The sequence below is a fragment of the Echiichthys vipera genome (assembly GCF_963691815.1).
Source record: "Echiichthys vipera genome assembly, chromosome: 8".
Classification (NCBI taxonomy): Eukaryota; Metazoa; Chordata; class Actinopteri; order Perciformes; family Trachinidae; genus Echiichthys; species Echiichthys vipera.
Window position 1 is genome coordinate 12,989,689 of NC_139833.1, and position 13,464 is coordinate 13,003,152.

The following is a 13,464-nucleotide window of genomic DNA, read 5'->3' on the forward strand; positions in this document are numbered from 1 at the left end:
AATTGAGGGAGCAAAAGTAGTATGGTCTCCAAATATCGGCTCCAAAAAATCAGCAGCCCGTATCGGTCTTCAGCTAAGGCGGAAAAAAATCTGTATCTGCCCTAAAAAATACACATCAGTTGATCCCTAGTAACAAGTAAAAGTGCTGCTTTCAAAATGTTACTTAAGTAAAAGTACAAAAGTATTAGCATAAAAATGTATTTAAGTACAAAAAGTTAAAGCACTCATGCAGAATGGCCCATTTCAGAAAATGACATTATTAGATTATAATTATTGATAGATTAATGTAAATATCACTTTAATGCTGCAGCTGATTTTATTTACCTTTATATAAAGTATAGCTTAATCTATAACAATATATGTGATTTCATTTTTTTGATCATATTTTGTATTAATACATCTGTTCTCTAATTTTGAACTCCACTGTGTTTTACTGATAAAATTAACCTCCCTCTCTTGATGTCACAGGAGCACTTCTGAATGTACTATATAAATATAAAGACACATTGATGTGACAAACTTACAGTAGATTTGCTGCAGATTTATCAAGTTACATTTATTCAAAACCATGTAACTATTAACTGTACACTGTGTATGTCTATATGTCATATATCAGTGACTTTAGTACTCAATACAAATTCATTACAGGCAGTCCATACAGACATCTTAATGGCATTATTAAGGGGTTATACCCCGACATTGTCGTATCAAATTAGTCTATACCACCCTAGTCTGAGCTATGGCCATAGACGACAAAATTCATAGGAAGGTAAACTTCTCTCTTAAACCTCAAGAGTAAACATTTTGGCAAAACATTCAATTCAAAGTGTATATGGATTCCTCTATTTGGTACTGTTACAACCTAGACTCAAAATGTTGTATTCACATTCTGTGGCTGTGTTAGCACAGTGTAGTTGTGGTAGCCTAGCTGCATTGTGCGCTCAAAGGAAAAGAAGATTAAAGAAGAAAAAAGGCGAGCAAAGAGTTTTACTCAATTTTCAGTCAGGTTTTAACAGTTCATGATCAACAGCCAGCATTTACAGGCGTATCATACAAGGCATTGATTTGTCCAGGAAAGACCAAGACATACAGTATGTGGATGATGACCCAAGCAGTTGGCACATGATCTCACTGAATGATACACATGCTAATAATTTATCCTTTCATTTGACCAAATATATCAGCAGGTTTTATTATAACATTTCAAAAATGAATTTATAAAACATTACAATTGCTATCACAGGCTCCGATATCTGCTGTTTGATTTCACTAAGGAGCACATCCTCATTTGGAAAATAGTTCTCAAAATATTTCAAATTTAAAACCCAGTCTATCACTTAATTCAGCAGATCAGCTCTGTTGCTGGATAATTTCTCACAGTGAAAGTTGTTTTACCTCTGATTTATCTCTTGATCAAAAGTCTGATGTGACAACACGGAGCTGCTGGAGTTTAGTGTCAATCCTACCTTTCAAAAGCTTCAAATTGAGACACTTGAGTCATTTCAGGCTAGGAATGTGAGGTGATCCATTTATTATAGTATCTGGACTAGACTATTATACTCGTGCATCCATTTCTAGAACAAAGCATTGTATCAGATTCTGCGTTACTCTTTAGATGCAGCTCAAAGCTACTATCCATTCTAGTGTTGTAATTTTCTGTGCTGCTTCAACTTCAGTTATTGTGCAAAATAAATGCACTACTTACTACTAAACAGAGGCATGTGATGTCCTCTACACTTCCAAAGATGATTACTCATTAGATAGTGATATTTTCTCTACATCTGTGTGATTCTGAAACATTTATTGAAAATGAACGGTCTAAAACCACTGACAAAGACGCTTGCTTCATTCATATTTTTATGTTCAATATGTTGTAAAGTGAGATGTTGACATCATCATTGTGCATCCACTGGCTAACAAAAACAGGCAGATTATGTAAAAATGTCAGTAATGGTCACCGTTCAACGGTTCCATTGTTCTTTCTAATGTAATGACCCTGAAAAGCTTGATTGCGCTGCTCTACATTGAGTCACTTGCATGAACAAAATGGTCAGTGTACATTTTTCCACATTTTTCTCCACTGATGCTTAAAACAGTCGAGAGTAGTGTGCTCAAAGATAACAGTGGGTAGGTGGGTGTATGTCTAAGTATATAAGCGTAGCTTTGCTCTGATGTAGTGGACGGACACAATGAAAGGTGGACAGAGATTTAGAATATTTGGGTATCTTATATAAGTAAGAGCAAGTAAGGGCAAAGGTACAACTGTACTGTCCAGTGTCAGATAAGGCATTCCTTTAATGGACGGAAGTTTTTATACTCAGACATTGGGGTTGGGGCTGAAGATAGAGGGTTGGGGTCTATTTTGTCCGAGTGAATCTCAATTTATATTTTTTATAGCATTTCATGTTTAAGAACAACTTTCTCAGAAATTAATCCAATTTCTTTCCGTCTCACTGAAAGGCAAAATTCAGGTAGTGCTTCTCTGCATGCATACTACTATGTATACACCCAACACATGCACTCTCTGCACACAAAAACAAACAAAAACATTCGATTGTTCTTCCCTCTTACTATCCCAGGCTGTGCAGTTTTCATGCTTCTCAGGGTACGCTGAGCGTAATCCAACAGCTGTGCAATGAGGCGCATTTTTCATCCATTTTCAAATTTGATATTAATCCCTGCAGTCATGCTCCAATGATGCGTGGCTCGGTGGGTTATCCCTTTCATTAAACCCCAGAAAAGCAGTTTCTGCAATCCAGGCTATTTAAAAAGTCTCTCTGATACTCACCCTCCCTTTCAGAGTATAGATGACAACAGAGATTACATAATTCAGTAGAGTGCTGTATCTGTTAATCAGATCAACTAAACCCTGATTAAAATCTGGTAATCTTCACTCCAGAGTCACCAACGATGAGACGAGCCAAGGAAGGATGAACCTGTGAAATATAAAGAGATCAGAAAATGAAATTATCACCCATAAATCTGACTCATTAACATAACTACAAAGCATTAATAGTGTTGATGCATACAGTACATCATACAAGATAAAACACACCTCTTTACCTCATGTGTCATTGTCAACTATGTGAATGATTAACAATAGTCATCATTATAAAAGCTTGTCTAACACAAAGCACCTGTTTTTTGCTTATTGTTATTCATCATTGGGCCAAACATTTATAACATTAAACACAATCTAAATACTATAACTGGCACAGCCCAGCCCATTATGTTGCAGTTACATGAGCAAGTGCTATATGTATGAGTGGAATCTGTCACACCCTATCTAACTACCTACAGTTACTAAACTCAGATCACAGCACCTCAAATACACTCAGGAAGTACCAAGTACCATATTCCCCTTTCTGACCTGTGCTTGAAGAGGCCCATAGGGCACCAGTTCTCCATCCACAGTCAGTGTTCCCCGTGTAGACAGAGGCTGCAGCCTGAAGGCCCTGCAGGTAATATGGCTCACATACGGTGAGCTGACAGAGTGGTGGGTGCCTCTTTCCATGGCAAAGAACAGTCTTAGTAGAGTAGCTCTGGAGATCCCCGCCCGCACAAAAGTGAGGTGGATCAGCCCATCGTCAAACCTGGCCTGGGGTGCAGCATGAAGATCAGCCCCGAGGTGGGACTGATAAAGGGCCAGCACAAGGACAAAATCCCCTTCAATGGTGACCCAGTCTCGGGTGGGAAGCGGTTGGTCGAGAGGGGGTAACAAGTCATCCCTAGGGACATTTAAAGGCAGTGAGACAAAAGGACGGTTCTTCAGGGATCCTGCTGGCTCGGCAATGTCAAAGTTAAAAGACGAGGACGGTGTGCGTAAAGAGGGTGAGGGCGAGGTGGAATTTGGGGTGTTAGGACGAGGGACGAGGTAAGATGAAGAGTGTGGGGAGGCACATGAAGGGGAAGATGGGGGTGTGGGAGAAAGAGACAAGGAGAGGGAGGGGAGTTTAGGTGGGAGGGAGTTTGAGTGGGAGTGCTGGAGGAGAGAGAGTGGCCTTGGCCGGGAGGCGTTCTGGTTTTGGTCCAGGGTCTTGGGCTTGTAAGAGAAGGGAGAGTGACGAAAGGGAGAGGAGATGGTGAGAGATCGCTCACGAGCAACGTCCAGTTGGTAGGGTTCTTTCTGGTAGTAGGTTCCATTTAGATCCATGTCCTCTACCCCGTATGAGGCACCAGAATCTGTGTCTGCCTCCTGACTGAGGGGCTGGTTGAAGAGAGCGCTGGCTATCTGGCTTGAAGGGGCTGAATTCTTTCTTAGTATCTGTCTGGCTCCCTGAAGGTTATCTTGGTAAACGAGACAACCATCTGGCTCTTTATCCGCCTCTTGCCCCATGTCTACGCCACAGCTCTCTCCCAGTTCTCTTGAAAGCAACACTTTCTCCCCCTTTGCAGAACCACCACTGCCTTCCACATCCTTCCTCCTATCTTCCTCCTCCATCTCACTGGAGTTTTGCTCTACCCTTCTCTCATCTTCCCTTCCATCCTTGATCCCCACCAACCTTTCCACCGTTCCAATATTGCAGTCTTCCCTTTCATTTGATTCTGAACTCTCTGAACAAGTCCCTAACCTCTCCTCTTCTGCTTCCATCTCCACCTCCCCCTCCCTCTCTCTATCCTCTGCCAGGCTGCTTGCCCTCACTACACCAGTTCCTCCTCCCCTAGCTCTTTCTCTTCTTCTCTCCCTTTCTCTCTGCCTCTCCTCTTTTTCCCTCTCTCCCTCACCCCTACGCAGGCTCCTCTGTTCACTGATGCCCATGTCAGAGCTGGTGCGATGGATGGGTGTTCGACAGAAGCCATCCAGGCCTTCTGTGATACTGCGGGAGAGTGGTCTCCTTGGTGGAGGAGGTGTGGCATCTGGTGATGTGGGGCTAAGAGAGGGAGGCAGGTAGGACAGACGACCCTTGTAGGATCGAAGAGAAGCTATGCGCACCAGGGTGCCCAGAGTGAAGCGAGCTGAGCCCAGGCCACGATACCTGGAGTAAGGAAAGATTTCAAGTTAACCTTTCTTTTGTTATAAAACTAATTGATACTGGAGGATAATTAGAGTAATGCTTAGATGAACAAATACAACAATTTATGTTCTTACAATTTAACTACACACTCACCTCTCACTCTCAATGTCCACATCAGACACAAAGCCCCAGGCAACAGAAAGGAAAGAAAACAGTCTCCTTGGTGCTGCACTACGACTGTTGGAGGGAGAGGGGCTTGTTGTCACAGAGATCACGTCCATGGGCCGGACACCACCTCGACAAAGCAAAAAGCAGCAATTCAAAAGGAGGGGCTCCCGAAGGCACATGTCATATCTGAGGGAGATATAAAGAAGACACCTCCTGTCAGTAAAGATAAGGAGAGGACTTTACAACCAACAGGTCAACACAGAGACCTCTTTTGTTTAAAGGTAAGACACGATAACTTATGAGTTTTTAACAGGTTTGATCTGATTCTGTGTAATGAAAAAGCCAACAAATCCACATACAGGAAACACAAAATACAAATAACACCTTTGCTAGATGGCATGTCAAATGTGTCAAATGCTGAGTCCGTGAACACTTTTTAAATGTCTAGTGTCTGTTCAGCAACCTATTAACTTAAAGGGATAGTTCTTTTTGAAGTGGACTTGTATGAGGGACTAGTCTGTGTATTACCTACAGTAGATGACGGTTACCATACTGCTAGTTTGGAGAAGCAGACAGGAGTAAAGACAGACATATTATATGGTGTCCTTAATTACCAATTTATGAGTATTTGTCTAGTTTCACACATTTAAGTTCACATTGGGCGGGGAAACAAGATTCGACTGAAAAAGACACATAATTCTCAGACATGAATGAAATACATGCTAACCCTGCATGGTGGTTGATGGAGCCAGCCAGTGCATTCCCGGAGCCACAGGGAAGGATGCCGACAGGTGTTTTTATTGCTTGTTCCCAGTCAGGACGCTCCATCAGCCCATTAATTACCTTCATGGTGGACATATGGTAGTATAAAAGCATAGAATAAATATTGTCACTGTAATATACTGCAAGTTCCCCCCTTGAACATATCCCTAAATTCAACCTTTACACACCTCATGCAGCAGACCATCCCCAGAGACAATGATGATGCCATCCCACTCTGGGAGCGATATCTCTCGGATAAGCTCTCTGGCATGGTTCTGACGCTCTAAGAAAGGTTAAATAAGTTAAACGGTTATATATGTATGTTTTATATCAATATATTATCCGTCTGTGCCCTTGGTGTGTTACCTGTCTGGATAAGGTTGTAGCTGATGTTGGCCTCTCGGATCATTGGCAGGATGTGGGTCTGACACCACTGCATTGCCTGGCCTCTTCCACTGAAGGGATTGACCAATAACAGTAGTCGCCTGGGACGAGGTAGCAGACTTCTTGAAAATTCTGTATGAAAAAAAAGGGAGAGCATGAATAAGTTATAACTCACACAGTTTTTGTCCAGAACAAAGAAAAGAACTAGAGGTTCCAACTGGGAGCATGTCATTACACAGTGTTGCCCAACCCTGGACTTTGAGTGCATTCGATCATTTGAGCCTCCTTTATTTCGCCTCACAGGATCTAATTCACACCGCATAATCCTGTCACCCAAGAGTGCGTCTGTTAATCATTTAAATTCAGATACATGATAAAGGACACTTTATATAATATGGGAATTAAATAATGCAATGTGGTGAAATAATAATAAATAATTAATTATCAACTAGCTTTCCAACTCTTGTGCAGATGCAACAATACTCCAATTCTCATCTGTTTCATCAGGTTAGGTAGGTATGAAACTTAGAATAAATAAAAAGCTTCTATAGTTAGCATTGAAAATCTAAGATTTTGAAACGTACAGATGGATGCCAACGGTGCAACTAAGGAGATGAAATGACTGCACTCTCAGATAATCCTGTATTATGCAACAAACAAAACTAAAGCAAATCAGCAGAAAACCCAGTTAACCACAACTATAATGCTCGGAAGCATAAAACCTTTAAGAATCAAGTCAGCAAGTGATGCAGTGATTCAAATTGCGTAATTAGGTAAAAGAAGTATAACAGAGACATGAGACAGAACCAAGGCTATGTGTGATAAGTGGAACAGAAACTGTATGTGAGACAGAAGGCTGGCAAAAAAACAAAAATGGGGTGAACTGCAACAGAGTATGAATGAGTCGGTGATGTGATAGGTAGAGACTGAGGAAAACAAATGACGAAGACATAAAAGAGAATAATGGGTTGAGTCTTAAGAAGAGGAAGGAGACAGGAAGAGATGGGAGATGCTGGCAAAAAGTGTGACGCATACAGCAGGTAATGGTGAGAAAAAGATAAACACACACACAGTGAAAGTAAACACAGAACGGGGCCTTGCTATCTGTATGATTATTGAGGCTGGGGGATACGGCGCTTGGGATGGGGGTGGCTAGCTGCAGCGGCCCCACCCTCTCTGTCTCTACGTTTGTCACTGAATGATACAGAACATGTGTGTAGGACAGATAAGGGCAAAAAAAGTGAGATGCAGTTATGTGAAACAAACAAACAAAACAAATCCAAATTAATACAGTGAATAATAAATCTCACAGCTTCTTAGGGTGTATTAGTGTTAATCCCCTTTAATTTTGCTACATAACTCCTAAAATGCTTAACTACTCTTAGTACCATCTGTGTCCTTAGTGACAAAATGTGTATGTGCGAGTCTGGGGTCACTGTGACATTAAGCTATACTTAGCGAGCATTTACAAAGGAGGCATTAATCAAGGCGGCATGAGGCAACATTGTGTGTTTTCATGCAGTAAACAACAGGAATTCAAGACTTATTCGTAGAGATAAACATGAAGGTCAGAGCCAGAGTAAATCACTCTATCATCTACTCTAAACGACTGTAACCATGTCATCCTTTAGATAAAGCCGTTCACTGTAAATCCACAATCAGGGGTTAAAGCAAGAAAAGATTTGTGAGCCTGAAAAGTTTCCCTGGAGGAAGTGTGTACGATGTATTGTATTAAGCATTATATGAATGTAAAATTGCTCTATGCCTGAGAACTTTAAGCCCTGCACACTATATCAATGCCAGGATTATTAATAACAACAGCATTCTTTGGGTTTTGGAGTCTGGGGAACTTTCACTAAGAAATATGAACAGCAACATAGTGTTCATGTTCATGGAGGGCCTATTAAAAAGTTTACAGTTGAATTTCAAAACATACTGATGTGAACTGAAACAGGTGGATGCCAGAAAGGTCCAGACTCAGGAAATACACAGACACACTGAGGTTAATTGGCCACTACGATCATCAGTATGTCCGTGTAACACCATCTAACAACAATCACCTTATCTGAACAGGCAAACCTCTGGTGTAGAGATGCACCGATCAGATACCCGGATCGGGTAGCGGCTCTGATATTGACTAATTTGCTGGATTGGATATTGGATGAATGAGGCAGATCCAGCATTCAGATCCAGTCATTTCTTTTTTCTTAATATCATACACAGCAATACAGTTACAGCAATCTAGTCACTACATTTTTATGTTTGCAACACCGTTTAGCGCTTTATATAACATTTTTAAATATCTGTTTGCAGTGCACTTTACATGGAAGTGTTATTTATATTTGCTACTAATGAACACTTTGTTATTTGTTAATAAATAACATTAAGTACATAACATCTGTGTTCATTTGTTACCTTTTTTTTTAAACATGGCTAAATGTTTATGTCAAGACTGAGGCCTTCACTCACATGACAAGGTATACGGTTATTTCATTCAACAGTAGTATCGGATCGACATCAGGTATCGGATTGGATCGGAAAAAAATCTCTAAACTGGTGACACTCACCTGTGTCAGCAGTCACGGTCACACCTCTGAGTAGACACTGCACAGCAGCCGACCACCTCTCAGCTTCAGACCTGCTTTCCGCCAGGTAGGCCCTCACCTGCCTGCGCCGAGAAACCCCTTTCCGTCGTTTGCCTGGAGGGTACCAGTACAGCACCAGGAGAGGGGGCGCAGGGGCACGAGGGCAGCTGCATCCCACTAGCTCTGATAAAGGCAGCAAGAGACGGGCTTCCTTTCCTGGTCGTGGTGACAGCCGCTGGATATGTATGTGGGTGTGGGTGAGGGTCAAGGCATAGTTGGAGGCCGGAGCCGGAGTAGGGGAGGCAGCGGGGGAGAGTCCTCCCGGACCACCAGGGCTGTTTGGGCAGCTGTTATTGTTGCTGTTGCTGCCTGTACCCCAGCTGGCAAACTGGCCATGAAGGAGGGCTTCTGCGGTGGAGGGTGAAGATGGTTCTGGAGATCGCATCCTCACTGCTGTAGTGGATGGATCTTATCAGGAAAAGGCCGGTCCAAGAAGCTTTAGAGTTGTATTTTCTACAGTTAGAGGCTTAAAAACTGGAATATGGCAGCTCTTCAAGATTGGCGGGGAAAATCAAAATGTATCTGAATGCCAGTCCGAGAGCTTTATCCATGAAATCTCTTCAAAAATCATTCTCCCTCTTCAGTGTTTGGATGCAAGAGACAATGTCACAAAAAAAGGAAAGATCAGATCAGTTTCTGTTTCCATGCGTCCATTTCAGAAGTATGTCTTCATTTGATAAGAAAAACTTGTTCCAGTTTAAATGTTCTTCTGTTTAGAGTATTTATCCAGTGAAGATGGAAACTGCTTAATATCAGTTTTGGTGTCACAGTTAGAAAGTTCCCATCATAGTTTGAGCTAAAGAGCCATCAGCTGCTACAGTTTACGGCCAGTGGAAAAATTAGTGAGCAATACTTTAACATATTCAAAGACAACAGAACTTAAAAATGTATATTTTCCACTACAACATCAGTCATTTAAACAAGTGTTCTTCACAAAGATTGCATAAGTAAAAAAGAAAAAGTTTACATAACAACTTAAAGCCCGCCTATTGCGATATCAATATCAGGCAGCTGAGCAGCTCCTTGACATTAACAATAAATCTTTAAATAATTAGACAAATGGACAAAACAACGTTCTTGGTTGCATTGAAAAAAAATGCATTAAGTATGAATAAGACAAACAAACACACCTTGTTTAAACAAGGAGGCTACAACAATTAAATTAATGCACAGGCAAATAATTCTGTAGAGTATGTTGCATGGTAAGTGCTGTCTGAAATGTAATTAATGCCACAAAGATATGATAAGTGCAGACTTCTTCCAAGACCTTTGATACCTCTATTGCTATCTTTAATCTCAGTGATATGGGAGGCAGGCAAGAGGAGTGACTAGGCCAGTCCTCTAGACAGTAGTGCGATACATTAAAGTTTCAACCAAACAAATACTCCTGCATACCACAAGGTTATCTGTTCTCCACAAGAGCAGGATGAACTCTAGATAAGACAGGTGGAGACTAGACAACGAAAAAAGAAATAAACACAGAAACAAAACAAAAGACAAACAAGGAGACAGTCCCAGGTGGGTCCTTAGTTTATGTCATGGTAATGTCCTTGAGTCAAGTCTTGACGTGTCCTCCCAAAGATCTTTGTTCCTATACGAACACAAAGGAGGAGCAGAGGAGGTGGACCAGTCAATTGCAGAAGTGGAACAAACAATAGCAGAACTTTAATGTATGAGTGATCCAACTAAATGGATTTTTAGAGCGGATGGGTAATAAATTGACACACAACTAAATTAATTTAATAAATTGTGCCTGTGATTTACCTTGGATTTCACTGTGCAAAGGTGAAAATTTCTGTATCACATTTTCACAATTTGAGTAGAACAAGTACAGAGAAGAACTGTCATGATAAGAGGAAGAGATTAAAGTTAAGGTGAAGCAATACAAGACCCAGCGTGCCCCTTGACCCCCAGTGCGTCTTTGTACATAATGACTAACAGTCACGCATTCTCAGCCGCCTTGCTGAGACACCAGATTTTTTTGCATGAAAGGTTGACAGACAATATCCACGTCTGTTTTCTTGTTTGTTTTTTGAATAGGGCTTTTGTGTAACAGAATTTGGGGAATCAGTGTTTCTTTCACAATTTGAATCTAGGACTGAGATTTGGCAAATTTGCTGACCTACATGGTACTAGATTTAAGAGGTTTTGCAATACGCATTAGCATGCAACAGTCTTACTCAACAATCTTAAATAGTTCTTAGTAAATAAGTTTCTAATGTAATGATCACTATATATTCATAACAAGTTTGGGATTCATTTCACAAACTTAACAGCTATACACAACTTTGAAAATGATTTTGACTAGGTATATGATTTTGGAAAGGTCTCAATGTATGATATGAATCACAACAAAGCACAATTAATTATCATATCAAGTATAGGCTACAGATGACAGGTTACAGAAATGTTAAAGCTCTGCAGAGTCCAGTTAATCAGACTTAAGCATGTCAAAGTACAATAACTGGACTATCATTGTGGGACTTCATGTGAACCCTAACTTAATAAACTAGTCGCATCTCTCTTTCAAGTTTTATAGGAGCCTGGAAGCATTATGCAAGCTGTGGCGCAGACAAAATCATTACTTGGCTGATGTCCTGTCTTGATAAAACACACACAAAAAGGACCTCACTGATGCCCATTGTTGCACCTTAACTTACGTCCTTGAAATGCAGGGCGGAGACACCCAGAAATAATACCAGCAGGCTAATTTTGTACCCTCCACATACAATGAGGCTGTTGTTGAGTGACTTCGGGGGTATTTTGGGCAAGTTTGGCTTATACTTTGAACTCAAGAGCTTTATTTTACTGAGGGAACTAAGGCACGTCACAGCTGCTTGTCTAACAACTCTGACGACACTGCTTTTCCCTTAAAGATGTTATATGTTAATATGAAAATAAGAACAGTATAAGAACTGTCTTCAGTATTTAATTACTTTTTTTTTTAACTTTATTTGGTAAATATTTTATTCACAAGCAGCAATGTTCAGCCTCCAAACCAACCTTTTCTCATATTTTAACTGAATTCAATTCACTTTATAAATCCCCAGCCTTAATCAAAAACAAAAAGAATACAACATTTTCAGACTATGAAAAGATATTTGATATACCACTTATACCACTCATTTAATGGAATTTATAACAGAGATTATTACATACATCTATGTATTGAAATGACAATGTTTATTTAATTATTGATTGATTTTTTATTACCATGAGATCCTTGCTGTATTTATTTTTACCCATTGTTTGTTTGAATTTAAAAAGGCTATCATGTGTTGTGTTATATGTTAGACACTTTATGTATAAAGCGAATATTTAAATAAAGAAAAATAAAAAACGTTAACAGCTAACTTCACTGATGGTCACATCCACATAACGTTAGCTAGCAGGTTGACGGGAGGTTAGCCAGCAGAACAACTTAACTATTGCTTTATTTTAACAGTTAGGAAGTTGAAAATCCATTTACATGAATGTTGCACCCTTTAAAATAAGTCGCCAAGAAGCAAAAACTGTTACAAGTTACGAATCTGAACGTTAAATCACGGCGGATGGCCAAACGCAAGCTAATGTTATGAATACAGTAGCTACTGTAAACTGCTGCCTGACAAGCGCAACACAGCGGTGTCAGTTAGCAGTAGCTAGCAGTTTACTAGTTAACATGTAGCCTGAGTTCAAGCTAACTTAATGCACTATTGCCACCTTATTCTCTAGAAAGTAACCACACATCACCAGGGGTACACTGAAAAGCCCCCGTTTGACAGTTCGCGTCTCTTTTATTAATTTAAGGAAGTATCCAAGTTAGCGCAGATAACGGTGCATGACAACGGTAGCTAACGGCCGGTTTGAACAGCGGTTGATGACAAACGTTCGCTAACAGTTGATGATGAACGGTAGCTAACGGTTGAGAGAACGTTCGCTAACGGATAGTTTGAACGGCGGTTGGTGACAAACGGTAGCTAACGGCTGCTTTTTTTGTAACTGATACCATGAAGCCGCAGATAACACGAACATTTGTCAACTTTTTAACTCGTCTTTTTAGCAGCACCACCTTTAGAATGAGCCAAGTTCAGTGTAATATATCAAAGCAGAAACACCCAGAATTACCTCATCTTGTCTCCCCACCTCGACACGACATTCGCTTGCTGTGAAACTGTAGCTCGGTTGCAGGAAGTGCCTGGAGACGCAGCAACAGCAGCTTTGACCGGCGGAGAGGAAGTCCAATGGCGATAAGGAAAACATTGCAACACCCACCGACATTCTCCAATCATTGACAGACCCACACTTCCTGGCCAAGTCATGTTTTCCCCTGGATCAACTTAATACTGTGCAAACGATTCCTGATGTCAGATTGACTTTAAAACCTCCATGAGGGCTGGACATTTAATTTAAAATGGTTGTCTTGTAAATATGTGATTAAGCTTCATCCTAGTCTCCTCATGCGACGTTTTATTTATTTATGCAAAAACAAACAAGATTAAAATAACAGAAATAAACTCGTAAGTGCATAAATGAACATAAAGGGGGATAAAACCTCTGAGGGTTTGAGA

At 40.6% G+C, this 13,464-nt stretch overlaps 1 protein-coding gene across 1 annotated transcript; it reads right to left on the reverse strand.

Annotated features, from left to right (window-relative positions):
- Nucleotides 1-737: 737 nt before the first annotated feature.
- sphk2 (sphingosine kinase 2) lies at nucleotides 738-13,111 on the reverse strand. Its single transcript, XM_083918436.1, has 8 exons — nucleotides 13,022-13,111; nucleotides 8,837-10,505; nucleotides 6,252-6,401; nucleotides 6,074-6,168; nucleotides 5,851-5,966; nucleotides 5,109-5,309; nucleotides 3,371-4,976; nucleotides 738-2,936 (listed from the first exon to the last, which is right to left on the reverse strand). The coding sequence occupies exons 2-8, from the start codon at nucleotides 9,297-9,299 to the stop codon at nucleotides 2,874-2,876; spliced, it is 2,694 nt and encodes an 897-aa protein (XP_083774562.1). The 5' UTR covers nucleotides 9,300-10,505; nucleotides 13,022-13,111; the 3' UTR covers nucleotides 738-2,873.
- Between the last annotated feature and the right edge of the window lie 353 nt (nucleotides 13,112-13,464).

Coding starts and splice junctions, on each gene's coding strand:
- sphk2 (XM_083918436.1), bottom strand. CDS start 9,299: ATGCGATCTCCAGAACCATCTTCACCCTCCACCGCAGAAGCCCTCCTT. Junction 6,402..8,836: donor GACCGTGACTGCTGACACAG/GTGAGTGTCACC, acceptor TTTTTCATACAG/AATTTTCAAGAAGTCTGCTA. Junction 5,310..5,850: donor TCCATCAACCACCATGCAGG/GTTAGCATGTAT, acceptor TATCTCCCTCAG/ATATGACATGTGCCTTCGGG.